At 41.1% G+C, this 26,778-nt stretch overlaps 4 protein-coding genes across 8 annotated transcripts in view; 1 reads left to right on the top strand and 3 right to left on the bottom strand.

Annotated features, from left to right (window-relative positions):
- The first annotated feature begins 371 nt into the window (after positions 1-371).
- On the top strand, positions 372-4,255 carry LOC143215256 (uncharacterized). Of its 4 annotated transcripts, none has more exons than XM_076437222.1 (4): positions 372-745; positions 849-1,117; positions 1,350-1,641; positions 1,722-4,255. In XM_076437222.1, exons 3-4 carry the CDS (start codon positions 1,624-1,626, stop codon positions 3,585-3,587), a joined length of 1,884 nt encoding a protein of 627 aa, XP_076293337.1. In that variant the 5' UTR covers positions 372-745; positions 849-1,117; positions 1,350-1,623; the 3' UTR covers positions 3,588-4,255. The 4 variants fall into 4 exon arrangements, with proteins under 4 accessions (XP_076293337.1, XP_076293338.1, XP_076293339.1 ...); XM_076437223.1 differs by having other exon boundaries at positions 372-765; XM_076437224.1 differs by having other exon boundaries at positions 372-1,113.
- On the bottom strand, positions 4,230-7,490 carry LOC143215180 (uncharacterized; the record flags this gene model as incomplete). Its single annotated transcript, XM_076437090.1, is given in 2 exon segments — positions 4,230-7,256; positions 7,259-7,490. Coding segments are annotated over 2 exon segments (309 nt in total), but the record flags the coding sequence as incomplete, so codon positions are not given.
- On the bottom strand, positions 4,230-11,958 carry LOC143215259 (uncharacterized). Its single transcript, XM_076437228.1, has 3 exons — positions 11,718-11,958; positions 9,757-9,777; positions 4,230-7,724 (listed from the first exon to the last, which is right to left on the bottom strand). Exons 1-3 carry the CDS (start codon positions 11,796-11,798, stop codon positions 7,491-7,493), a joined length of 336 nt encoding a protein of 111 aa, XP_076293343.1. The 5' UTR covers positions 11,799-11,958; the 3' UTR covers positions 4,230-7,490.
- Positions 11,959-12,110: 152 nt separating this feature from the next.
- The window catches only part of LOC143215255 (uncharacterized), a 101,894-nt gene continuing 87,226 nt past the window's right edge, over positions 12,111-26,778 (bottom strand). For both annotated transcript variants that reach the window (XM_076437219.1, XM_076437220.1), the window contains 7 exons: positions 22,089-22,178; positions 20,964-21,180; positions 19,978-20,245; positions 19,282-19,629; positions 18,887-19,010; positions 18,355-18,499; positions 12,111-13,613 (listed from right to left, as the gene is read on the bottom strand). In XM_076437219.1, the coding sequence (XP_076293334.1) occupies positions 13,109-13,613; positions 18,355-18,499; positions 18,887-19,010; positions 19,282-19,629; positions 19,978-20,245; positions 20,964-21,180; positions 22,089-22,178 (1,697 nt within the window). In that variant the 3' untranslated portion in view covers positions 12,111-13,108. The remainder of the gene's footprint in view (positions 13,614-18,354; positions 18,500-18,886; positions 19,011-19,281; positions 19,630-19,977; positions 20,246-20,963; positions 21,181-22,088; positions 22,179-26,778) is intronic.

Here is a 26,778-nt window from a genome sequence, read left to right as displayed (position 1 = left end):
GTTAAAGACTGCCAGCCTTATGGGAGTTGGCGGGACTCGAATTTTTCGGTATTTCTTACGCCCTCTAGGATATATTCTGGCTCCATCCAGAGAAACAGGAGGCCATCGACGGCATTTTGTCGGTAAAGAAGACCACTGAGGAGATTCTCGTCGCGATGCATCGGTGAGAATGCGAATTATCACGAAACCATATCGATTATTATTAAATGTTACATTCTCCGCCATATTTCAGACGATGTTTTGGCACTATTTTGGCACTATGTAGAACTTTTAGCGATGTGGTATATCAGATCACTGTAACTTTCACGTTATCCCCGCGCCCACTCGCGCCCACTTACTGGTCCCGCGGAATAACACAGGGACTGGCAGTCTTTAATAGTATCTCGTCGGTGCTGTTAGCAATATTTGACCACCAGTTTCTTCGTTTGGCACTATATCGAATGGCGCTATACGGACGTTTGAACGGAGTAAACAAAATGATTCTTGCCGTTTATGATGTTGATTTTTAGTTTGAACAGTTTTGAACTTGTATTAGCACGATTTCGTATCTATCGCAGAGAGAGCAGGATCTTCTAACTTTAATTAAAAAGTTACCAAGCGTTCAAAAATTTCTGCGGGGATATATCCTAAAATCGACTCGAAGAATCGTTTAAAAAATCGTTAGGAATCACCAGTCTCTGGAATCACATTTGATGCCGAACTACAGTATACCGGGGCAGAAAGGAAATTTTCTAAAGTGTTTCCAGTAATAAGCTATTATCTTCAGTAATAAGTTTATTAATTCTATAAATAAGTTCTAAATGCAATACTAAAATTACGAAATCTGTTGGTTTTACGCGTTACACAAGGATACACAAGGTGAATGGATTCGAAACATTTGAAGCCTGCGAACTGCCAAAATTATATTGTGAAGGTGGCAAGGCTGGGCAAGGCAACGTGGCAACGTGTTATTTATCTGTTTTTTTCGTCGCTGGGAATCCCCAGTATTTGCCAGACTGTATTCGTATTGATTCGCATACATATATTGCAGATCGATTCAAATTCAACAGTCAGTATTTATACGTTGGGTTATATTGATCGTTTCGCACGCTCACCATCGATCACAAGAATTATGTAGGTAAGATACATAAATAGAAGCAGTTTATTTATTGCAACAAAAATTGAGAATCCAAGATTTGCGATACTAATTTTTCACGCACATTTCGCGAACCGTATAAGCACATCCTACACATTTACATATATCGTCGGAAAAATAAATTTTTATGTAGCACGGCAATTAACGCGTTCAATATTTTAAATAATGCTTTTTATAATACCTACCTCTTAAATTTCTTGTGATCTATTTTCAGGGATTCTTCCAGAGATTCATAAAGTTCTTCCTTAGAGTGTGGTACGTAATATTTATGCGTGTACAGAGAGATTAAGTAGATGTATATTGTCTTTAACAAATATTTGAAAACTTGTTGGAATCTGATCAAGAATCTCGTCTATATATATATACACTACTATTTTGAATACGGAATTCTAGTAGATAAGAAGCTTTGTCAAGAGTAATAGAACTTTCAAAGTTTGCAAAGTTAGCGGCTGAATTTAACAGGACGTAGTGGTTCTAAACGTATCAAAATGGAAGATTTTAAGAAGGTATTCTTGTTTTTCTTATTTTCATTAATGATCAGGTTATGTGTAATATTAAAAATGACATTTGTGTATTTTTTAATCAGATGGAACAGCTTGCAATAAAACATCAACAATTTTATTATGAACTTCTTCCTGACTGGTTTCTATATAAACAGGACGAACATGATTACATACTTCAAAGAATTAGATTTGCATTATATGGTACTCCTGAATATGATGGAGATAAACAACTGATTGATAACCAGGCTACTGATTCATCTACAAATAGGAAATATGACAAGCAGAAACGTAAAACGATTAATAACATCTATGAAAAAATACTTGAATGTCGCAAGCAAGACAAGAATTATTGTTGTCGTAGTGTTATTTATATGAGTGTAATATATAATATAGCATTTAAACAGAATGCATCAAGTAGAACCTCCAATGAGATATATGCATTACCTATTTTTAAAATCAAAGTAGATGAGACCACTGTATGGTATATTGATAATACTGGCAGAGTTTACAAAAGTTGGGAAGACTACCTAAAGAATAATACATTATCAAAATGCATGATGGTTATACCAAAAGATGGAGTATATCAGTGCAATCCACATTGTACAGTTACTAAACGATCTTCAACTGTGTGGACCCATATGGTACAATCGCCTGCCTGTGGGACTGCGAAATTAGTTGTAGAAACCATTGATATTGCTTCCAGTGTTACAGGCGTTGCTACAGCTGTAGCGATTGGAATAGCATCGTTGTTTACTCCTATTGGACCTGTAGTAACTGCTGCAGGCTTAGTTAGCTCTTTTGTTACTGGAGGATGGAACATCAGTCGAGGCATAGAAAGATTAGTAGATCGTAGTGCACACGAAGAATCTATATGCCCTTCAGAAGGCGCAGCTTTGTCAGCATGGTTTGGAATAACCAGCTCAGTTTTAGGCATTGGATCGAACGGCGGAACCATGCTTCTATTGAAAGCTATTGCAAAGGGGTCTAGTATTAGCAATGCAGCAAAAATTGCCTTCGATTCATTGTTAATAAGCAATCTTACAGTCAACGGTTGTGGTATAGTTTTTCAAGGATATCGTTTAATTGACGAATACCAAACAAACAAGAGGGTTGATATTTTCGATATAGTCATGTTCAGCTCGCAAGTACTATTTTTTAGCAACTCTCTATTAAATATGAAACTCGCTAACGAACTTATAGGGACGTCCAACGGGACTATCCTCGAGAAATTCAAGAACATGCTTCGTTTCGAGCGCCTTGAACAACAGTATAATAAAATAATTGGTAAGGATGTCTCTAAACGAATAATACATCGACTTACGAGAATGAGCAATGTAAAAGATTTTCTGGCCAATCACGATATCACATTACAATTTGGAAGTGGCGTACTAGTGCTAAATGGCATTAGATTAATCGATCCTTATTTTGTTGCGGAACGATTGCTAATATCGGGTGCAATAGCCATCAAAACATCAGGAACAGGATCACTGCTCACTAAAACGATAGTGACCGAATTAAAGAGTATATTTGTGCAGTTGGTAACAGAATTCATTTCTCAACTGCCATCTGCGTTGAACGAACAATCCGAGGATTTTAATCAACTTCTTGTAGTGTTTAATGAAATGGCGGAAATGAATAATGGCACAGAACTCTTGAAAATGATTTTTAAAATCAGCACGCGTATGCTATCGGGCGAACTAAATTCCGCGAAGCTCTTGCAATATGCCATTTTGTTTGTGTGGGAGTATTGCAAGGCGAATGTAATACAAATTGACAAGGACAAGTGTTCTCCTTTGCAAGGGAGCTCTGTCCTGTATAACTTGTTGACCAAAATCGTTACAAATTTGGCCGATTTCATCGACCAGTTAGCTGACAATATGTATTCAGCTTTCTATTCGTATATGTCCTCCAGACTAGACGTATCATACAATATTAAAATTAGCAATTAGTATTCGTATTTGCAGTATTTATAGGCTTTATTGTGTTCATATTGTGATAGAATATTGCTGCAATAACATATTTTTATATTTTTTCCGACGTTGCATATTTATTGTCAAAATGATTTTGTATTTTGTGATAAGGAAAGGATCAAATAAACAAATGCTGTAATTCAACCCAACCCTGTCAAACAGAGAGAGAGAGAGAGAGAGAGAGAGAGAGAGTTCCGATTTTACCTTCAACATTGTCTTTAAAGGAATTTAATTTCGAAAAGAAGTTCCAATATACTGGCGTACTGGGGTCTCTCATGACCCCAACAAAATATCTGTACACTAACTTTTGCTACTGTATCGTACGATAATTGCAAACATCAAGTTTATTTAACTTAATTCCCTCGAACACATTTGGGTTATTTTTAATCTAAAATTATATACTATTTCGAAGTTATCTGAGAAAATTTATATACAGCATTTTAGAAATGTTCCTGGTATTACAGTTCGTAATCTGAGTAAACACTGTACTATACCTTAAGGGTTAAAAATACTTTTTAAAATTCCATGTCCAATACAGACACCTGTAGCTTCGTGCTACTTTTTGTATACTTACCGTCGCGATTGGTAGGCGAAATGACGAGAACGGAAGTGACGCCCGCGTTGCACAGAAGTAAAGGCATTCATTTATTTCATTTCTCCCAGATATTTAGATTACAACTCACACAAATATATACAGACGATACTGAGCACATTTACAATGTTTCTTTCGATCATTTGGTCGCGTTTATCAATTAGACATCCACAAGCGAATGTTACAATTGCTTCTGTAAAATACCATAAACGATCACGAAGCGTCGAGAGTCCGTCCGTGGATCTCTCGATCCTGATCCTCTCCTCGATCTCCTTTGAATCCGTGCCGCGCTCGCACGTCAAATAAGTTAGACCTAAACTAATTTATCCGAATAAATTACTTAGGTATGTAAAAAAAGAAGAAGAAGAAGAGAAGACAATAGAAACAAGAGATAAACGATTACTCGGAGAGTATTGATCCGTCGTTTGGCCGTGACAAACGACGATAATACTGATCCAGCGTCAGAAGAACGATCCGCGGATCGAAATAAATTACCGCCAAGTATAAATACGAAGAAATTTTTTCACCTACGAATAAATATTCGACTACACGGGGGTGTTTTATCTACAATAAAAAAAAAAAGAAACAAAACGGAAGATAAAGGAAACCGATGGAGACGCCATCTCGCGTGATCGCAATTACATCGTGATCGACCCGGCTGATCGCGTTACATCGTGACAGTCGACAATACTAATTATCATAACGCGTTATAATAATTAATATCAGCTCCTATGATTATGTCGTCGACTCGCTCGCTCCATTGAATTAATTACCTTTCCATAGAACAAAAATAATGTCCGACAAGATATCGCGAATTCCTGTCGTTGCGAATGTTCATGCGAATTGAGGGGTTCATAGTGAAGTACGATCCTCGTCGACGAATCGCCGAACCGCCTAATCGTTCAAACGACCGTTCACCGAAGTCACATCCGCGGCATCCGTTCGTTTCGGCCACGATACAAGTATGAATCGCATGAATAATTTCTTTAGAAGTCCTACCTTAAACGCAGAGCTTCTCACGATACAAATATATATTAATATACATATATCAACGCGTTACGTATTCGTAAAAACCATAATTCCGCTACCCTACATCAAAGAATCGAACGAAACGTGAACTAGCGAATGCACGAGGTGCGGAGAATCATAAGAGAATTTTCCAAAATTCAAAGATTTCCCGTTCTTCGTGGAGAAAGAACCTCGTCTTCTCTCTTGTCCCGAGCATAAAATCGTTTAGACAAGGATCGTTTTCGCTTCGCGCTCCCCAACCGTCGTCCTCAGCGTGTGCGTTCGAAGAGAAACCGTTTCTTACACGTTTGGTACACATATGTACAAATATCAGGAACGTAGAAAATCATAACGAAGGTGCGACGGCACCGAAGAAATGAAAAGTAGAGAGGTCTTGGGTAGGATCCGTTGGTGGGATCGTCGATTTCGTTTAATAGTTATAGATCGCGAAGATTTGCTGATTATACACGGTTCTCGTTTAGCTTGGTCTCGGGTTTCGTTCTATCCTATTTCGTCGATAATGAAAAATAGGTCTCCGCCTATTCGAACTCTCCCAACAGCCGAGAAACAGCGACTTGGAATGTTTGCTGGTTTGCTGATAACCGAGCAGTCTCTCGTGTTCCTCGCTGAACACCAATGGAAGCCCCAGTCCACTTCCACGATCGATTAGCTCTCGATCAATTATCTGACTTCGATCGATCAATTAGCTTTCGTTGCTAAATAATCGCCTAATACCTTTCTCGATCTCCGAGTATTCCCTTCGATGATCAGGCGCTCGTCGGTATCTCGATCTTGATCACAGACACCGAAACGTTGGTGCAACAGATCTTTCGTTCCCTCTCGATTCTACTTGGTCGTGTATGTTCATTGAAGGTTCGGATAGACGCGGTGTGTCTTTGACTCTCACGATTTGGCAGCAATTCCAGTAGAGTATGACAATGTAGAACGCGTTTCCGTCTAGGTCTATCAGCGATCAGCGTCTCGCACGCAGTAGTATGATCAGCAGACATGATTGTATTATTGGCTAGTCTTCTCTTAGCCGTGATCTATGTATTCTAATCGTTCCTCTAGGTCCTCGAATGGCTTGTAAATCGCTCGAGTGATCAGGGTATACTTCTCGTCCTAGACCCATGCTCGATTATCTTTCTACCGCCGATACTACTGGTAAACAGTCTTTCCTCTACGTCTACGTCGCTTAACTGATACGAAACTGGTCCTGACGGTCGCAGCACGTTCTGCGATTCGATATTTCACGGCTCAGAGCGATTCCGACGTCGAAACGCAGACTCGAGGCTTCTGGTTGTTGGAAATCAACCGGATAGAAGTTAAAATAGCGTTTTCACAAGCGAACATGATCGAACGAGCTGAATGGAAGATTACGAAACTCTCCTGAACGTGTCAGGATCTTCGGGTAGATCTTCGAACAGCCATTAAAAATTAATTTCACATTTAGCGTTGCTTACTCATTGATAAAAACATGAGAGAAGGGAGTCAACGTGAAAACCCAAGTCTCGTTCGCGTTCTTCGTTGATTCAACTGTCGTCACGGTGAATCACGCGATTCGCGAATTCACTTCGTTACATCTCTCGAATGAATATTAAAACAGCAATTTTTTTGGCCGGGCCAAATCCTTGTCAAGATGGCGGACCTGTCGGCCATCTTGGAGAAGCTATAGCAAACGTTCTCCCCCGGGTTATTATCAATTCGAATGGTCGCAGATAAGGAAACAAGATGTCTACGGTAGGTGAGTAATCTGTATGACTCCTTCCAAAGCCAAAAGATAACCAATGGCATCAAGTGTGTCTGCGTTACCCGAAATTTGTTCAAACGAGGCAAGAAATTCCTAGCAGAGCCTTTCTTAAGAACGAAAGACACCTGTCTATGGTGGTAGCAATGGGTCCTTTGGGCGGAGTTTCCGTCGCAGGATCGGCCAGAAAAATTGCTGTTTTAGCTTCGATTCAGCGATCGAGCCTAGGCTAAGTGGGTCCTAGAGTTGGACTCTGAGTCAATAGCGGGATCGTCCTTCGTGGAGCAGACCCAGGCTTCTTGGCCAGGCTGCCATACCTCTGGACACCTGGGAAAGGTGGACCGGTGCTCTGCGGTGAATAGTAACCGCCTTCCAGCTGATAGTAGTTGCCAGTTTGCTGATACTGGTACTGATCGCCAGGTGGAAGGATGTTGCTGTATCCGGAATAGGAGCCGTACTGTAAAGAGTACGTCGACGAGTATCCTCGCTCGCTCAGGCTCCTGTAAGGCCCCGAATGCTGGGGCCTACCCTCCTGTCAGACAGGGGTGCTAACCGCCGCGCTGGTTATGTAGTCGATGTCCCCGATGCTCTTCACCCTACGGTGCCTCTTGTTTCCGGTGATCGGCCTCGGCGGAAGTTGAGGCGGTGGCGGAGAATTACTGCGGGCGCTGCTCATGTACTGACTCGCTAGACTTCCGGTGTCCGACGAGGATGATGGGGAAGCCTTCTCGCTCCTGGGTCGCAGACCGAAGGCCCGACTTAGCGATCCCTGTGGAAGGACATCGAACGATTAGTCCGTGATTGCTGTTATTCACTCGTTTCTGAACGCAAGGCGCAGCGAACTCGTGAAACTCTTTTTCGAGACTTAATTGGTTCGGATAATCCAGGTTTCACATAAAATTTTACAAGTAAACATGGTCGAAATTATATCGTGTTTCGTATGAATTTAATCGGAAAAATGTCACGAATATAATGATACAAGTTTCCCATACAAGTATTATTTAAATTATTCATCTTTGATTTGCAAGGACTCTTTTTGTTTACCAAAATTCTTGGTCCAAAATTGCCACAACTGTCTAAGAATTTAGTTGCAATCAGGCTTGTTTAAGTTAATACGAGTTCAGTGCACCTTGATCCGACTATAGGTTTCGCTATAACTAAGGAAACGATGATCAGTTTGAGGATGTTAGTGGATGAATAACTTGATTATGGTTTCTCATGCGACTTCAGGGTTCTTTTTCGTAGAATCAATGTCTGAAGGAGACAGATAGATTGATCGACCGTATGATTGTAAATTGATTCTTCGAGATGACCATTATGGTTTCAGTAGAAGGATGTCTGGATACATCCTCTATGAAATAATTTCTGAAGAAAAATAATTCCGACAAGAGAAGCGAAGATAAGGGGTCAGTGAACTGATTGAATGACAAGTACGATGCGTCGAAGTGTTCAGAGTTTTCGTCAGAAATTGTATTTAGAGATTGAACTTGAATGATCCACGATGGGTACAAATGGTTTTTTGTCGTGATCGAAAGAAGTGAGATCGAAACGTTGAGCATGAGTTTCGCGTGACCGCGAGCAGACAAAATGGCGGACGATTAGAAAAAACGGTTAATGTTTCTGGGAATGATGATTGAGCAGCTTTCACGCGAACAAGAAGCAGTTAAAAATCAAACGTACGTTAACATATTGGCTGCTCTTTAATTTAGCGGACTCAAAATTTGTGCCTTCCTTCTACGAATTATGATGTATTTGGTATGTAATCCAGTCGATTTGTACCCGGCGCGGATGCAGATCGAAGTTTCGAACCTCTAGGATCAATAGTTGGGGAGCTATGGTCGCTTAAAGTTGAGCAATCTGCAGTGTTTTTGACAGGTAAGGACACCGCCATATTGGTTTGTAGAGCAATGTCGCTAGATGGTAGTTGGTTGGTGATTAGGTCGTCACTACAAACCAACATGGCGGCGCCCTTACCTGTCAAAAACACTGCAGATTGTTCAACTTTGAGCAACCATAACTCCTGAACCATTGATCCTACAAGATCGAAACTTCGATCTGCATCCGCGCCGAGTGCAAATCTATTGGATTACATACCACATACATCATAATTCGTAGGAGAAAGGTACTAATTTTGAGTCCGGTAAAGTAAAGTTTACCCAACATATTTAATCTGGCGATTGAAAACAACAGAACACGATCAGCATGAAAACAGAAACTAAAACTGGTGATGTTTCAGTCGAGGGAGTGGAAGTACTTGCTATGAAGCGGAAGATAGAGAAGGGTAAAGCTGGTGATTCAAATTGGCTAAAAATTTAGTATTCCTGAAAAGTGATGATCTCTAAAATTAAATTTCAGAAAGGATTGAATAATAAATCTTCACATTTTATTAACTCCTTGCCTTACAATATCGTGTCTGACTGGTGATGAAGATTCTGAACAGATTCTGATAAAAATGTATGTTAATAATTTCCTTTAAACCGCAATAAAATTCTATTTTGGTTTTGTTAATGTAAGCTGTCGGAGAATATGTAGACACACAATAGATATAAATATATATATTCTCCCTTTTCAGGAAATTACGATCTACATAAAAGTTTTAATCACTGAAACCGTAAAATTAATCGTATGGCAAGGGTATCGTATACAAGATGGAGTTTTGTGTATTAAGTAGGTGAAATAATTAGCCAATTTCAATGTTACTAGAGTGAAAAGAAAACCGAGCTACCGAGCAATGATCGGGGACAAATGATGAAGAAACACGTACGATGACACGCAAAGTATAGATGATGATGGGCGCATACCTGTGAGCTCTTCCACGACAACTAGTAAAGGACGAAACAAGGTCGATTAAGAACCCACACACCGTGACTTCCACATTGAAATCATCAGTTTATATTTACACAATGGCATTATCGTCATCGTTATTATAATTAGTTTGTTTAGGTGGCTAGAAATCGAGCGTCTGCGGGCAATTCGTTTCAAACGCGGCATTCACTACAATTAAGATGTGTATACCCTTTTCTTTTTGGGAACGGGACACTCCGATTAACATACATTGGAAGGTGATAAGGTAGCAATCGACTGTTTCCAATCTTTTCCTTTATCCATTATGTACAAGTGTTTTACAGTGTGGCGGCGATACGGTCAGCCCTCTGAAGGAAAATATAGTCGAGGATAACTATAGGGATCGCGATTACTCGCTCGTAATTCGTCTGACTATCCAGAACCACAAAATAAGGTAAAACTAATCATGGAAGGGAAAGATTAACAAAAATTGTAATCGTGTTTCTCAATTTTATTCCAGTTTCAAGTTAAGCAATTCCTATAATTAATATTTCTGTTCTTGGGATAATTTAAAGGGTAGTAAAAGGTATAAAATCGAATGAAAAGTTGATCGAAGCTAAGTGCAATGTTGTGAAATTCTGATCGGGAAACAGAGGAAGTCAAAATTCCAGCGACAGTTGAAGAGGAAAGAGCGGGTTCTGGCTAAGGTGAAGAGGCTCCGAGGTTCCTGGAGAGGATCGACGAGTTACGAGCGCAGAATACCAACCAGATTTCCCTAGAAATTTCACTAACAAGTTAAGCTCGTGATTTGCGAATGTCGCGAGGCCGACTATCGCACCTTGCGACGAGTCATCTTCTCGGGAGAATCATTTTCTTCGATGACCGATCGCTGCGATCGTCGGCAAGAAGAACGAGGGTTTACAAGATTTACAAGTAGACAATCTATCCGGGAAATGGGGAGAATGATTTCTTCCGGCGTTCACCTACGCACCAGAGTGCATTACCTCTCAGTCTTTCTTCTTCTCTACCGATTTCCGAAGCGGGACTTTCAAGAATGCGGAGTTCGTAATTATCTAGAGATTGGAATCGGGCTCGGAACGAATCTCGCAAGCTCGGACACCGTTTGCCACGCAATCGGACGCTCGTTTTGTCGTCCGTATTTTCGAGGTTCGTACAATGGAGATCGATAATTCGTGAGGATCGTTCGATCGTCGCCGCGGCGTCGGACGACCACCAGTTCCAATGAATAAACTCGTCGATTCGACGCGAAACACACGTTCGACGCTTCGTTGACGATCGAACTTTGTCGACCAGGAGACATCCTCCAGGTTGTTTGGCGGGGAGGATGTCTCCTCGTTTCTGATGGGTGATCTAAGATAACGATGAGTATCTACTATGTCTCTACGAAGATCTTGGAGGGTGCAACGCGGACGCTGGATCGCGATTTCTGATCACGTCCCGCGAGAAATTAGCAATTCAGTCGCGGATAATTTTTATCCAATTAAAACATTCAAAAACACGATTTTATCGGGAACATAAACTTCTCTTTTCAATTCAAAAGTCTATAAACATTGGTGCACGACTGCATTAAAAACATGATTTTTTAAAATAACGTGCGTTTTTAATTTAATGCAAAAATTTAAAAAATTGTAGAGAAATAATTTCTAAGCAGATTGACATTTAAAAATTACCGAATGGGCGAAGAGCGATCCATCGCGCGCGTTGCACCCTCCACAGGATTTGTTTCGAAGTTTCCCGCGGGGTGCCGATCGCTTAATCCTTGATTCTCCCGAACGGAGAAACGAACTACAGTCTTATAGATCATGGCAACCTCGAGGAAACTTCGAGCGCAACCAGGCCTCATGAACGACACCTCGGTGTCTCGGCGATAGATTAATGTACAGAGACGTAGGCGAAAGAAAACGATGGATTAATATAGATCTAGATACATGTACGTATATATACATATATACCGAACCTTTTTCAAGTAAAGAAGACTGCAGGTCTGCGACGATCCACATGATGCAGGGACAATGATTAACGTTAGGTCCGAGCTCATAGCTCACAGCTTGCGACCCTTATCGCGCGGAGAGGTTCGATCGCGTCGCGGTTATGGCCGCGCGCGCGCGTTCATCTTCTGTTCGTCGATACCGTTGCGGAACGTATTAGAAAAATATTTCATCTCGGTAAACTGAATACCATACCTGAGCAAAACTGGAAGTTTCATCGATTCTCCATCTCGAGAGCTCTGTGTTTTTCTGGGTTAATCGGAACGATGATCGATTCTGGATCGCTGTGATCGTCGCGAAGGGATCGTGCCCTCCGCTCGATAAGGGTCAAGCGAGTTTTCGGGATGCACCGAGATTAGGAGAACGTTTCACTTTATCTTTTCGATTTCTTTTTTTTTTTTACGGCGGAGCGAGCGTCGTTACCTAAGCGATGCCATGCAATCGTGCGAATGAGAAACGAAAAGAATCGAGACAGAAAGAAAAACATAGTCAATATTTACAGAAATGAGATGGCCAAAGAGACTGATTCGATAGTATGGAGAAAGGTGCATGGTGTACAGAGTCCCCTTCGGGAATGGCAGCTCGAGTGGTTTTCTTAATTGAAGATGATTGATTCTCGTCGAATAAATTCGTCGAGTGAAATGTTTCTCGCTCGAGCGACCATCGAAAGCAATGCGTGACGGTGATAACGGTGATTGTCAGTGATGGCTTTCTGTATATGGTGTTTCGAGATGTGATGCAATGGTGTTCAGAGTGGAAAGAAAATGTCAATCCGTTAGCTGAGTGACACTCGGATGTTATTCAAGGCAGATTGCTTCCACACACAAGTGGTTTCGTTTCTTGAATATTTACCTATTTTTGCGAACGAAAATCCCGTCTACTTTTAGCTTTTAACTGAGGCGCGGTGCTCAGTGTTCTCTCAAATATTTATTCTCTTACTTAAGACCCCGTTACGTTTCGAACTGTCATCTATCTGACGTCCCTTCGTTCTCATATCTGGCGATTTCTTTGAAAAGTACCACTCCATAGATAACTACTGAAATCAATAAAGATTAGTCTTATTTTTATGCGGTCGAGCGGACTCGTTAGAGATTGTTTGTAGCGTGTGACTGGTCTCGACTGGTTATGGCTATATAGTGTCCTGTGCAGTGGGAGCTAAGCGCAAAGTGTGCTTCGTTCCTTACGTCATGATTTTTGGTACCCAAGTTCCATGACATTCTTGAATTCCCTGTATACTCTGTTTTCTTCGAATTTTTTCAGTAGGCTTAATAATCAAGCAACGTTCAAAAGAATCTACATACTGTATCTTCCTAATTTTTGAAACAGGACCTACCAAGAAGAAATTCTTTTTCAAGGTCCTTTACGTAGACAACATTATGTAAGCAACCAGCAACAATAAAACCAATAACTGGTGACCTACCAAGCCTGTGAATTCTTTCTCAGGTACACCGAAGGTACGGTTAATCCGATTGCAAAAGCTACAGAGTTCTAGCATCAGCGACTGGGTAAGAAGCGATCTGCCAAGAATTGCCCTCGTACCCCGTGCAAGTTTGAATAGATAGATAGATAGATAGATGTAGAGAGATAGAGTATACGCTAAGAAGATGGAGTACCAACGAGTACCCGGTGCAGTCGTGTATGGACCAGGTGGTGTTAAATCTATGCGGTACGTTACCCTGAGGCTGGATCTGCGTCTATCGACCGTGCCAGTGTGATTAGCCGTCATGTGTAGGGCCGAGAGGGAGCTCTGATGATGCTGAAGGTGCAGCGCCCTGCTTCCACGACCGAGGCTACCCCCTGCGCTCACGGTGCTCATCGGACGACCTCCGCCGCTGCTGTTCCTCGAGACCACCTCCAGCTGACTTCTACGCACACGCACACCACGCTTCATGCACGCCTTTCTGCGTACACGCACTCCTCAGACCCGCTTATATGCACACACCCCCTTTGGTGACACCGCGGACACACACACGTTCGGCACAGTTTGCAGCGAACCTCTTTCTCTTTATTTATTTGCACCCCGCCCACACTCCCTCCTCCTCCTTGTTGCTACGATAGTGCTCTCTTAAGTTTACTAGTGACTACACTCCGAATGTTTATGCAAAATATAAAGTTTGTGCATCAATTGCAGGATGCAGGAGCTAAATATAAAGGGCCTAGCAGACTAAGATTGGTCCAGCGACCCCACCCACAATTTTTATTGATATTATGTGGAAAACAATGGTTTTACCTAGGTGTTAGGGGTGGTCTGAGACACCCTGTATATGTATAATATAACCGCATATAAAAGTATATACTTCCTATGTGATGAAAAAGAAATAATTGATTAAGAAGGGACTTAATATCCTGATAAGAAACACTGCACTGTACATTATACCATTATAACGACGTAATTTATATTATATTCTTCAGTAATAATTTTAATGTGGTGAGAATAATATATTAATACTCTTAGTATTTTAATGTTTTCACTGTTTTAAATTGCACTGTTATTAATGCATAAAATCCGGAGTCTATCAAGGAATCAAGGTCAAGATATCTCTATCAAGATCAAGGGATGTCTAGGTTAAATAGTGGGGAAAATGCTGTACAGTATTCCCTCCGTAACTGTCAACATACTCATACTAATGCAAACGATTTGTCTCTACGTTCGGCACGCTACAACGAATGTAGCACCTCTACTAGAACTGTCGCGCTAGATACGACAGTTGCGGAGAGGCTACTGTAGTCCAGGAATAATTTGAGATTTTTTTTATCCTGCATCCTAAACTTTGCGAATTCAAGTGAGCACTACCGTATCAAGCTCGAGCACCCTTTCGTGACGGGACGTGAGGTGCTTCTTCAGGGGTGCGAATCGAGCATGGTTTTTGCTATAGTTGCTGGTGTGGTGAATGGGATGGGGTCGAGCAGAGTTGGGGAATAGTTGAACGCGTCGAGTGTCGATTATCAACCCCATAAATTGGTGAGTGAAGATTAATGGAACTGAAACTGACGATGCTACTTTAACCCCTTTGCATTCTCTATCCGAAGGAATCATGTTGTCAAAGTAAATTTTTGAAAGAACGAAATAGGGGTGGAAATGTAAAGAGTAACAGAGATTTTTCAACGGTTAGGGTTCGAGAGGTTCTTCGTATGAAAAGAGAACAGTGCAGGGGATGTGAGGGAGGTCAGATTAAAGATCGTTTTGGCACACAAAATCTATCGTGATCAATAAACATTCGAAATGAAGGCTCGCTGCAAGTGCTCGACGTCAGGACCAGATCGATCATAATGAATATCTAGTTACAACATAAATATACATACACAAGCATTTTGTGCACCATTGATATAGATGTATATATAGAAGAATGTATATATGATGTTCGCTGGACACCGGATGCGCAGGATCGTCCGCGTAGGATCGACCGAGACGCAATCGGGGCCAACTGATCAATTGGAATAAACACCGAACAGTCAAAAATGTAAATATCAAAGTTGGCAAATCAGAAGAAGGTAAAAGGAACCATAATGCATACTGGTGTAATCCATGGTTACATATTGAACCAATACAACAACCATACAACTTTACTGCTTTCTTCATTTTGCTAATCGAAAACACTGAAAATATTCGAACTGAAATTTTGGAAAATTGTCACACAGAGAATATCTGTGCAAATTCATTTTGGAAATTTCGAGCTGCAGGAGCATCTAACACTGGCTGTCCACAATGTCTGCAGCTTACAAAACTTGTTGGAAAACTTCCGGTCCAGCGACATTTTACTTTGTCCCCATTACTTCACTCCGTCTCCACTGTGCATTTAATTGAATAAATGTTATAGTGTATCGGTTAAGCAAGTTTACATTTGAGCTTCTGAGCTCTGGAGTTGAACAGACAAACTTTAAAAACAGACGGAGACTAAAGGATGGTCCCCAAGACTTTAAACTCAGGTTTTATATGGGAGCTTATTGGTTTTGTTCAGTGTTCTGATGGCTCGGTATCTCTCGTATTAAACAAACTCTAAGTAAGGCGTCTTTGATGGCGCTCAGATGAAGAATGGTCCTCGAGATTCTCGAGCCCAAGTTTTCGATCCTAACTTATGGGTTTCCTTCAGAACAGCGTATTAACGGCTCGGTACTTATTAAACGAACTCTAAATACAGAGGCAAAGCAAGGAGGCGGACTCTCAGGTGGCGCTCAGCTAGAGGATGGTCCTCGAGATTCTCGAGCTCAGGTTTCTGATCGGAACTTATGTGTTTTCCTCAGAGCAGTGTTCGAACTGTTTCGGCCACGGATCACACCAGAATTACTAATATTAACATGTGCTGTACATAGCGCAGTGCAGTGCAGGCGGCAGCTGTGGGCTACGGCTCAGCTATGAAAGACATTACCGATGGATCCGCGATCGAGTGGACTGCAGACCCAGCGAATTAGCTGCGGTGCCGAGTACAATGTTTCAAGAACCATTTCATCCGGGTATGTTTGTATATGTACATTATGTCGACTGTACTGTACTGTATTTACGTGTGTGTATTCCCGATATATCCAAGTATGGCGTGTGTATTACGGATGAGAGTACTTAGGCTACGGGGCGGGTCCCGAGCGACCCCGACCCCATCTAGGCCCGCAAACTTCGGCGAATTGGTCGGGGTTGCCGAGACCCTGCGTGTACATTTACCTCACTGCGAATCGATCATTTCGATCATGATCGTCACTCCGGTCTTTCTGAGACCTTCGTGACGGGTCTGATGTTTGATGTCGATGTCTGAATGAACTTATGTAACGAGCAGCGACCTTTTCTGGGGAACCCAACCTTAGATTTAGGGTTGTACGGTGGTCCCTCGTTACATGAACGCCACGGAGTTGCTCGGCTTGGCGCACGAAAAATAAAATTGTGATTCTAGATCACTGTAGTCTATTTGCTGAACCTTAGGATTGCACTAATTTTATCGATGGTGTGCCAAAGGCAGAAAATCGAGATTATTATATGCGCGTCAGGCGCTCCTAACGAGGGAACACCGTACCCTCGTGTGTACGCGTGCTCCGTTCTCTCACACTTCTCTCTCTAGCAAAAATTGTAAACAATTACTCGATTATTTACAATCTCCCGCCGTTAAGACTGCGTTATCTTAAACGATACCGATGCGGACTATTAATAAGCTTGCCGGTTGCTATAGTTATTTACAGACGTCTCGGGACACACGATAATTAATATTCGAGCCACGTGCTCTCTCGAACGTAGAACGTGTTGTTGCGATCATTTTACGATATTACTTCGAAAGTAGAAACCCTGAAAAAATCGAGGCCTGTAACACTTCTACACGCGACTTTATACAATAACAAACGTCTTCGAAGCTAATCGCGTGGCACCTCTGCTCTTTTTTTTCCACGGAGCTGTCGAGTTTCCAACGTCTCGACGATGTCCATCGCGAATTCGAAATAATTGACAGTGACTCAACGAACGTTTCCCTACGGATAGCTCTACCTATAGAAGACGATAAAAAAGGACCCGCGAGATTTGATATGATACATAGATAGTCTCTAAACGTCGTCCGTGCCGGAAGTGGCGGTTTCATTGACTTCGAGTGCGATTGTTAACCGGTGTACAATCGACAAGCTGCGACGTCGGTGCTCGAACGAACACGAAATCTGTTTGAAGTAACCTGTTGCGTGGCCCGAGCTCGAGAGAACACCGGGACACGCGTGAAACACGTCCAACTTGTTGTCATTAGTTTGTGCACGAACTGCTTCGCGATGTTTCTACCGGTTGCCAAGTTAGGGTAGACCGAGGACAGTAGCAGCACGCTATGGATTTCAACACAAATTTGTTATTTGTGGATCTTTATGCAAGATGCAGCAGCTACATCCATTTCTTTTGTGAGTTAGAAATAAATTGTAATTCAAAGACTTCCTTTGTAAATATGTGCTCTCTCTCTCTCTCTTTGTTTTAATCTTTAATTCGACCTCTTTTGAAACAGTGCCGATCGTTACTTTGCACACTTGGGCGTCTCGTTAGCCAGAATTTATTATTCAAAGTTCGCAAGCTCAAAAGAGAGAAGATTAGCACAGAATATAGAGAAGAACAAGGGAAAATGCTGAAGAAAAATGTTGGACTGCAGTTGAAAGAAGAGAATCCTTTTAGCAGTTACGAAAAAAGAATTAATCAGTCTGCTGAGGAGGAATATGAAGAATATTATACTGCGTTGCTTGCATGAAATAACACAAGCAAGCCAAAGAAAAAATTTCCTTCGTCAGTTACAATTGCGATAGCTGCAGTAATAATTACAAATTTTATTTTACTAAAATGTTACTCTTATCTTTTTGATCAATATCCTGGTCATCACTCGACCCAAAGTGAAATTATTGTCTCTCTCTCTCTCTCTCTCTCTCTCTCTCTCTCTCTGTGAAATTATTTTCCCGTAATTCTATTTTATAATTAACGTGTTGCTACTGCCCATGATCTACCCTATGGATTAGTTTAGAAGGGCAACGCCCCCGATGAGGATCTCTCGAGCAAGGAAAGTTGAAATGGAAACGCGAGAACGATGAATCGTGTTTTCGGGTCGATCTCGTTATGTCGATTAGTGAGCGTTGTCCAATGTCGCCTCGGGATGTTAGAAGACTGAGTACCTTGCTGGAACGACGAGGGCTTCCAGTTCGGCGGTCAGGTGTCGTCTGATCATGTGTTTAGCTGGTGGTATTCCCAAGGCTGTGGCCATCGTGTCGCCGGTGAAGGATTGCTCCATCACGACCAGGGCACCGTGCACACCGGAATCTAGTTTTGGACGTTAATCAGTCTTCCTATCATTCGAAACGAGCAGAAGTAACGGGCCACTGCCACTACAAAAATGGCACCTTGCTTTATCAACATTTTCCGTCACCAAATTGCAGGAAAACTTGATTGCATCTGGATTTGATGTATTGCATTGGTGTCTGCGAAACTTTATACATAGTACGAAGTGCCATTTTTGTAGAATATTTTCACAGAAGTCTGTACCAAAGCGAGGTCGTTGAGTGAATGATAAAATGAAACTGATACCAGGTATCAAGAAATTAAAATGAGAAAACTTTGGTGAATAGATTTCCTTCGAATACTGGAACGAGCGGATAGATAAAATTATTCGTCCCTTTTGATGGGTTCAGTGGCTAATTATGGGCGTACCTTTCAAGTTCTCAGCGTATTCAGTTAGATCGATGTTCCTCGCCCACCGAATGAACCTCTGGTTCGTCCAAACCAGAGGATCTGCGTCGACTTGCTCGCACTGGTGTCTTCTGACTGCTAATGCCTGTCGGTGAACACGATTAATAGTGTCCTTTGAACGTTGACATGATCAAATTTACAGTAAATGAATATATTCCTTAAAAACTAGACCGGCTAAAAAATGTCTTCGCATTTCCCAAAAGAATCTTGAGACTTTGATCAAATAAATTTATCAAGAATCCTACTCAGTAAAAATTTTGTTTCGCACCTGTCTGATATCTTCCACTGTTCAACAGATTCTATTCAGGCAGTGTACTTCATTAATTTATACAGACTATTTTTAAAATTCCCTTTACCTGGCGATCGTAGTTGAGCAACCGCAGCAAATTGATGCCGTACACGATGCTGGCTTGATGGAACTTCCTGGTGACACCGAGCAGCTTCTCGAGCTCCTTTTTGCCGAGGTGATCGAGCATCCTGGCGTCCACCATATTGGTAGCGAAACTCTCGGAATATTGTGAGAGTCCAAGGTCTGGCAGCCACTCGGAGCTGACCCACGTGTGACCTAGTTGAGCAATGCATGGATATCGAACTAGACTCGGATGTCGATGCTCCTCGATAGCTAAACGTAATTTCTTTCGGTGGAGGGGGTGCGTGACACCCAATCCTGCCTCCAATTCTGCGTCGCTGAGCTCCAGCAGTACCTAGACAATTTTCAACAATTAAAAACAGGACTTGGGTACCCTTCGGGACATTGTTGTCCTAAACAATTCTCTTAGAATAAATAAAATTCTTAATAAATTTCTTAAACAATTGCTAGTTTTAAATATAGTTTCTCGCAGGAATTTGTGCTATAGCGGTTCTCCAGTTCGAAAGCACTCAAATCAAGAAAAATTGAGGACATGATCCGAATGAGGATATAAATTGCTACTGATACTTATTTTGTGTTTAATTATTTCAGCTTGTATCCAGCACACTATTTGTTTTAGCACTCTAAACGGTGTTTTTGGCAAGAGTTGATGTTTAATCGAGCTACGTTTGACAAGATTTACCTTTCCAGACTTGACGTTCTCGGCGCATCGCGGACCATACTGCGGCATCCCAAGAGCAACCTCTAACCATGCTAACACCGTCGGTGCCCTCCATCGTTCCATAGGCACGGATGCGGCTTCTCTAAGTAAACGAAGTTTCTCTGCGTAACCTTCCTCGGTAAGAGGTGACCATGATCTATATGGATCGAAGCCGTCGGAGCCCTCGTTGCTTCCGCTCCCACCGCTCGAGTTGTTTGCAGCCTTTCGATGCCGGGAACGGGCGAACACTCTGAAAGCCCGATTTAAAATGCGGTTTTCAAACTCCGCAGACTCTCGAGAGAGCCACCTATTTTATTACCATCGTGGCCATTTTCGTGATGCCATTTCCATTCGATTGTAATTTCGTAGTGACTGCGACTGCCACAGTTATTATTATCGGACCGAGCCATATTTTTATCACGAGCTGCGCGGACCAATTTTATAATCAACGATCAATTTTATTAATGATCGTTTTCGTGCTACTTGGATATATTCAATTGCAATATTACGATAGGGGTGGGTACTGTAGTTATTATTATTAATGTAAGCTATTTTTATCACAAATGTTGTACGGCCAATTTTTTCGCGAAGGACCACAATACAATGTTGACCATTTTCGTGCTACTTGGATATACATATTCAATTCCAATATTATGATAGGGGTGAGTACCGCAGTTATTATTATGAAAGTGTGCCATTTTTATCACAAATGTTGTACGGCCAATATCTCAACGAAGGGCCAATTTTGTTACTATGTTGACCATTTGGTGCTACTTGGATTCAATCAGTCGTAATTGTATAACAGGATTGCTACTATTATTAGCAGACTCGGGCAATATGATTTATAAATATTACGAATCAGTTTTTGAAGTTATAAAATTTAAGCGAGCAGTGCCGTTATATAAAATGATCAGAACAGTCCACAGAGGTTCTAATATCGCTGTGTGTTCGCGAACGACGGCTCTCACCTGGAAATAGATCCCCACGTGCCACCTCGGGTTGCTGAAGAACGCGAATGCGCGGCAGGTGCCGCGATAGGTGTGTTTTGTTTGCTTCTCCTCGGTTCGGATTCCAACGGGCTCGACAGCTGTTCCACCGATCGCGATAACGAGGAGTTGTCCATAGACCTAGAGAACGCGTTCAGGGGTGACAACGTGGGGCTGCAGTCTTTCGGCGTGGTCGCTGCTGAAATTAAACACAAACAGAACCATAGATCATCGACTCGTTCCGCCGATCCCGCGGTTAACACAATATTATCGCACCCTGGAAATAGACCTTACGCTACGTAACATTTTTGCTACCCCCTTCTGCAAGAAACAATTTGTCTGTTATCACTTCATCAATGGGAAAGTTCATTTCAAGTTACCATCAAATTTTATCTAAATCGCACATGCATTCGTTACTGTGTTGCAGTATTTCTTTATTACTTGTTTACCAGCCTTTCTTAGCCGTTCCTTGATCACTTCAACATTTTATTTCGACACGTACAAATGTTTTATTCGCAAACATTCCTGTAACTTTCACAGCTAAATCGCTAAGGACGTCTATAAAGTTATAAAACTGACTTTTTGAGGAACTGACGGCGAGAAACGTTCGTATTCAATGCGTGGAGGCAAATACGCTCCAACTGTAAACTATCGGAGCAACGAGGGAAGCAAAAATTAGGATATCTCACTGTGAAAGTTAGGGAAGTATGTTACTCTCTCCGGCGATCGGCAGCGGAATCGCGAGCTGCGATTCTCGACTATTTCATCGACACGGGTATCTCATAAATCAATAGCGGTAGTCCTCTCGAGAAAGACGAAGAAACGGAAGGAGAGGATGATCGTCGAGTAGAACAGAGAGAGAGAGAGAGAGAGAGAGAGAGAGAGAGAAAGAGAAGAAAGGCGCAGAGAGAACAGCCAGACAGAAAGAGGAGCAACGAAGAAACAGGAAGAGGACGGACGAACAAAACGAGCAAAACAGAGTCGGAGAAAGAGGACAGCTAGACAGAGAGACAGATGCAAGCAAGAGGAGTCCATTTGGACAGTGGAGGACGACGATGAAGAGACGGAAGGAAAAACGACGATCAGCGATTATGTTTGGACACTTACACTGGTATATGTGGGATGGTGCAATGGAGGAAACCACGGAGATGCTGTCCATGTCGAGACCGCTCCCCTCGACCGTAATTGTCGGTGTGCCTGCGCGGAAATGTACAACGTATAGCAAAAAAAAAAAAAAAAATGAAAAGAGAAATTTTGCGTTTCAAACCGATGTATCGTTTGTCACCCGACTTACAGCGAACAGTGAAAACACGAGAGGAAGATTTCGTAGTCGAATTTCAACTTCCGTTTCATCATTCCCTCTGTGTGTGTTTTTCGAGGTTCCCCGGATTTGTCAACGAAACATTTCTCGAGTGAAAATAGTATTTGAAGACGAGTTTTGTAAACTCGACTGGACACGATCCTGGGACGGTGCAGTTTTTTGGGAACAGAATACAACAGACTCGCACATTTTTCTTTTGTCATTCTTCTGTAGCACAATTCACTTCAAGTCTTTCTTTTATATCTTTCCAGAATCATTTCTTCTCAACCTTTTCAGAATAATTTCTTTCAAGTCTTTCAAGAGTTAATTCCTTCAACTTGGAATTGTATGTGTACAGTGGATTAGCGAACGAAATGTGTGAGCTGTTGTGCTTGAAAGGATTGCGAAACTGGAGTTGCTTCAACAGAATTTAATTAATTATTTTCTATGTACAGTTAAGTCGCGGTTTACTGTCCAACAGTCTGTGTTCTGCACGGACAGTGATCGCATACCGACATTATTTTTATATGACTGCGTCTACCACGCCGATCGCGCCGAGAGTTGGAAAGAAAGCCGAACGCAGAGAAGGATACATGCCTTGAAATACGGATCGCGTGGCCGAAGTGTATCGGTGTGAACACTACTGATAGTACTAATCGAATGTGCAAAGAGTTCTTTATTGTCTATAATTTTTTGTGGGACTTTCACCAACTTATTTCTGGCATTTTTCTGATTAAAACAACACCAAACACGATATATAATTTCAACTGTATTTAAACTGTTCCGATCGCGGACAGTAAACGCGACTTTATGGTATAAGAAATTCTAAAGAATTCTGAATGAAATGATCAAGAATTTTTGCATGATTAAAAATTATCATGACTACATAGAATCGTCAAAATAAAATGATTAAATCGACGATTCAATTTCCGACTCTTCGAGTTATATTTTGTGTATCGATTTGAACCATCGTCTGTGTCGGGAAACGTTTTATTCCATGGACTGTGGACACGCGGAGGATATTCACGAAATTCGCGCGCACGCATGCGATCGGCTGCGAAGTATGTTTGTCCTAGACGAAATCGATCAATCCGTTTTAATGCACGGACACGGCGAGCCCCTGGCTGAATAATACATGAAGGAAATGCGCTCGATTAGCCCGCCACCTACGTTCGGCTAACATTCGCGGTTGACGGAGCTATCTTCTCTCTTTTCCTTTTTCATCTCTTCTTCTTCTTTTTATTTCCCTCCCTTTTCCGGCAACGAGCGCGGCCCGACGATCCGACGGGATGCACCGTAATGCACTTTAACTAGGCGATTAATCTTGGCGCTCTCGTCGCACACCTAAGCGCAGGAATCGTACCGAGCCGCCCTGACATTCGGATGAATAATAATGGCGATTACGTTGTTACGCGTCACTCGCCTTCATTCGTCAAGACGATTACCCTCGGATGACTTCTGCGCGATTACGTTGTATTATGGGTTAATTAAAACCGGCACGCTCCGCTCCAGGGCCCTGTTGCTTCGGTATCATGAAAAAAACAGGCTTCAGTATACACCCTGTTGTTTATTAAACATTTTTACGTGGCGCGATTTGAACATTTTATGAAGATACACTTCGGTTCATCTAGGTTGAATAGCTTGAATATCTTCTTGATGCGAAATAATATGAGAAAAATATAGTTAGTTTGAGGAACCAGCTTTTTACGACAAATATGAGTAAAGAGGATAGTAAAAGAGGCTACAAAATTTTTTTTAAATATTAGATTTTTTCTATTTATGCAAAATAATTAACGGAGTGTATGCAGGTGATTTTTGACGATCTATTTACACAATTTTATAAAATAGGGTAAAGTACCCAAATATGGTACAGTCGCCTATTATGGCACCATCTTATATTTTGTAAAGGAGAAGTCGCACTTTAGTGACAAAATCCTCAAACAATAGTTTACCATGTTTACTCAATAGTGTAAAGTGCAATCGCACCATTCTATAGATTTTATTATCGATCCTCCGCCAGCTGTGTCTCCACGTGTTGAATATTTTAGTGGTTAGATTTTCGACAGTATCTTTTTTGAGGAAGATAAGTGATTTTGAAGTGTTTGAATATATCTGTAGTTTCAGTTTATTTATATTAATGTTTGCCAACTGTTGGTTTATGCTGAAATTCATTTTCTCTTTGTCCACGTGGAGTTCTGAATATGGCACTACCAAGGGTTTCCTAATATGGGCATAGCTATTGACCTTATTGGTGTGGGTGCCGAATATGGCACTAGGTGTCATATTACGGACTCAAGGTGTACCATATTAAGAACCCCTTTCGCTGGAACCTGCAAATGACACACCACGAAAAAAATATTTTTCCCAAGCTGTATTCATTTTTAAACAAACTTGACCCCAAAATCTTATAGGGAGGAAATGCATCTACAACTGGTAATTTTTTGGTCGACAAAGAGCATTCTAAAATAATCAAAAAATGACCAACAAAAAGTGGATCATTAGGGACTCGAGGTGTACCATATTAAGAACCCCTTCCGCTGGAACCTGCAAATGACACACCACGAAAAAAATATTTTTCCCAAGCTGTATTCATTTTTAAACAAACTTGACCCCAAAATCTTATAGGGAGGAAATGCATCTACAACTGGTAATTTTTTGGTCGACAAAGAGCATTCTAAAATAATCAAAAAATGACCAACAAAAAGTGGTTCAATTAGGGACTCAAGGTGTACCATATTAAGAACCCCTTCCGCTGGAACCTTCAAATGACACACCACGAAAAAAATATTTTTCCCAAGCTGTATTCATTTTTTATCAAACTTGACCCCAGAATCTTATAGGGAGGAAATGCATCTACAACTGGTAATTTTTTGGTCGGCAAAGACCATTCTAAAATAATCAAAAAATGACATCAACAAAAAGCGGTTCATATTTGGGCACTTTACCCTTCAACCGCCAATGTATGAATCGTGTAAGAATTACGACACTCTGTCGAGGCAAGAAGTCTCGTTTCTTGCAACCCTAAATCTCCACGAAGATCCGCCGTCTAGCGAAGAACAGCATAAAGTTTTTCTCACGCGGTTTTTCAAAGGAAGAGACTCGAGATGCATCGATGGTCGCAACAGCTGTCCACCACGCTTTTGTAACCCATATGTTACGAGTCAGGTGTAAGCGAAACGGGGTAGCAAGCCGTTATAGGTCTCCTCTTTCGAACGACAAGCTATAGTATTTACGAAGGCAGGTAAAAGCCATTCCATGTCGTTACGGTTACCACTAAAAAATTCAATGTACTGTCGAGTTCGACGTAAAACTAGCTGGAACGAAATATGATATCTAGGCGGACTCGACAAGGAACCACAAGAGGTTAAACGATTTTCCGCACATTTTCTGTACGTACAGGGTGAGTCATCGTTTAAGGTCAACGTTTGTACCTTAAATATCTCTGTTCGTAATGAAAGAACTCTTACCCGTAAGCTTTTTGACAAATAAATCTTCCTTGATGTTGATGCGACATTAAATAAATTAACTTAAAAAATTAAAAAAAAATCATCCTTGTTTACTCAAAGTTCTTATTAGAAACATCCTCTGTTTCTCTGAATTTACGCCGTGATTACAAAATTTTAGCTGGCCATCTATTTAACAATTTAAAATTTCCTCCCAACTTTAAATTTTATAATAAATTTACTAATCTATTATATATTTTAACTTAAAACTTCCCCTTAAATTTTAAAATAAATTTACTAATCTATAGTTTAATTTAAAACTTCCCCTTAAATTTTATAATAAATTTACTAATTTATATTCTAATTTAAAATTTCCTCGCACAACTTTAAATTTTATAATAAATTTATACTAAACCTACCACCGGTTCCAGATTTATTATTTTACAATTATTGAAATAATAAAAATGATTTTATAAGAATTGATTGTATACATATCTTTAGCAGAGCACGTGTTATAATAGCAGCCGCACGAAGTCTAAATATTAGGTATGCGAATAAGTTCCTCCCCCATTTTTTCCAGTTCTATGCAACAATTTCAAGCAATATGTCGTGCGAGAAGCATCATTTGCGCCACTGCTTGCTCCTTGCATTTCAGCTTAGGAAATCAGCTGTTGAAGCTACTGAAATGGTTTCTGCGGTACTGGCAAAGAACGCTGTATCTTACAGAACATGGAAAAAGTGGTACCACAGATTTAAAGCCGGAAATTTTAATTTGGAGGTCGACGATCGTTCAGGTGCACCAACAAAGTTCGATGACGGTGAGTTAGAGGAATTGTTTAACGAAAATCCGACCCACACGCAAGAAGGAACTGGCAGAAACATTGGCAGTCACCAAGACAAGATTTTACATTGTATTTTATGTAATAAATGTAATAAAATCATGAATTTGGAAAAAAGGGGAAAGAACTTATTTGCACACCTAATAAAATCAATCTTGTCATTTTTATAAGGGAACATGTTTATATAAGGGAACCAGTTATTTTTAAGGTTCGGA

This window comes from Lasioglossum baleicum, chromosome 13, assembly GCF_051020765.1.
Source record: "Lasioglossum baleicum chromosome 13, iyLasBale1, whole genome shotgun sequence".
Lineage (NCBI taxonomy): Eukaryota > Metazoa > Arthropoda > Insecta > Hymenoptera > Halictidae > Lasioglossum > Lasioglossum baleicum.
The sequence above is the reverse complement of the archived record's forward strand: the minus strand, read 5'-3'. Positions and strand labels throughout refer to the sequence as shown.

Bases quoted from the DNA above. Each gene is read 5' to 3' on its own strand.
- LOC143215259 (XM_076437228.1), bottom strand. From the start codon at position 11,798: ATGAGCTCGGACCTAACGTTAATCATTGTCCCTGCATCATGTGGATCG. The intron at 9,778-11,717 runs GTTCGGTATATA...GTCCTTTACTAG, and splicing joins GTCTTCTTTACTTGAAAAAG to TTGTCGTGGAAGAGCTCACA. The intron at 7,725-9,756 runs GTATGCGCCCAT...GTCCTTCCACAG, and splicing joins TGTCGTGGAAGAGCTCACAG to GGATCGCTAAGTCGGGCCTT.